This window comes from Octopus bimaculoides, chromosome 1 (assembly GCF_001194135.2).
Source record: "Octopus bimaculoides isolate UCB-OBI-ISO-001 chromosome 1, ASM119413v2, whole genome shotgun sequence".
NCBI classification, from domain to species: domain Eukaryota; kingdom Metazoa; phylum Mollusca; class Cephalopoda; order Octopoda; family Octopodidae; genus Octopus; species Octopus bimaculoides.
This window is the reverse complement of record NC_068981.1, coordinates 145,362,782-145,364,156: the sequence shown is the minus strand read 5'-3', so window position 1 is coordinate 145,364,156 and position 1,375 is coordinate 145,362,782. Positions and strand designations below refer to the sequence as shown.

General features: G+C 30.6%; 1 protein-coding gene across 1 annotated transcript in view; it reads right to left on the bottom strand.

Annotated features, from left to right (window-relative positions):
- Positions 1 to 1,375, bottom strand: part of LOC106868068 (secretin receptor) — a 725,176-nt gene that overhangs the window by 42,579 nt on the left and 681,222 nt on the right. The window contains exon 13 of the mRNA XM_052969589.1: positions 1,099 to 1,311. Within this exon, the coding sequence (XP_052825549.1) occupies positions 1,099 to 1,311 (213 nt within the window). The remainder of the gene's footprint in view (positions 1 to 1,098; positions 1,312 to 1,375) is intronic.

Sequence of the window (1,375 nt, the reverse complement as noted above, 5' to 3'; positions counted from 1 at the left end):
ATATATATATATGCATGCATATATATGTCTGTTTGCATGTTTGCATGTTTGCATGTCTATCTTAAATACTGAAGTTATAATTAAAAGCCCTCAATGTGGTGCTCCAAGATGGTCGTAATCCAAGGACTGAAACAAGCAAAAGAGTAAAAGATTAAGGAAAATGTTGAAGAGATTTACATGTGTCCAAATTAGTAAACTAAGGTAAATTAAAATCTCTGACATTAATTCCCCCCAGTTTGCTAACATCGGACACATATATTGAATTGTTCCATTGATTTGTTCCTTAATTTGCTTTTGTCATTCTATTTATTCCTCTTCATCCTCCAATTCAAATACATCCAAATCTAATGTCATTGCGCCAAATCGAGTTATTAGTGGTACATACATGCATACATACATACACACATACAGACACATACACACACACGTGTGTGTTTGTATGTATGTGTGTACTGGTTTTCGTTCGTACATACTGGTGTAAATTGGTTTAAATATCTAATGGAGGCAATACTTTAATTAGACCTAATTTAGTCACCCAATAAATAAAGATCGATGAAATGGGTTCCTGACTAAGACTTGGGGTCAATATAATTCTCTAAGATTCTTGAAGGCAGTACCCCAGCATGGCCTCAGTATAATGACTGAGACAAGTAAAAATAAAATAATTACTTTTAATATGTAACTATTATTTACGTAATGCGATATTAAAAAATATGAAAACATAAAGAACTAAATAATAACAATTGCAGAAAAGAGAAAACAGTCTTTCACCAAATCGCAAAATATATCAGAATGGTTTATAATGTTCAGTGTCAAGTTACACTCAAAGACAGTTTCAACTCTCGATGTTCACTGGGAAGTGAATAGGAAGCTTAGACACAGTTAAATACAACGCGTAATCATGTTAATTTAATGTATATCAAATATAATATGCAAGTGAATATTTATTAGAACAAGTATTTTGCATGTGTTGTATTAAACTGAGTCTTTGTAACCATAAAATATGAAATTATCAGATTATAACACCATATGATTATAACATACGATATTTCAGACTAACTGTCACCAATGAAATAATATTATATGGAGATTACTCACCTGTAAAGAATTGAAAAACATATCGAAGTATAGTTTAACCAGCTCAGTCTTTGCATCCAATCTATCAGGTATTCCACCAAATACTATATAATGGATGCCAAACAATGGAATTAATACCAATGTCGATTTCGCTAATCTTCTATAAGAAAGGAAAAAAACATATAACATTACTATTATATCATATTTAATATTGTCTGCGTCTTTCTCTCTCTCAATCTTTCTCTCACTCACATATATGTGCGCTTCTATGAATGTATATATATATATATATATATAT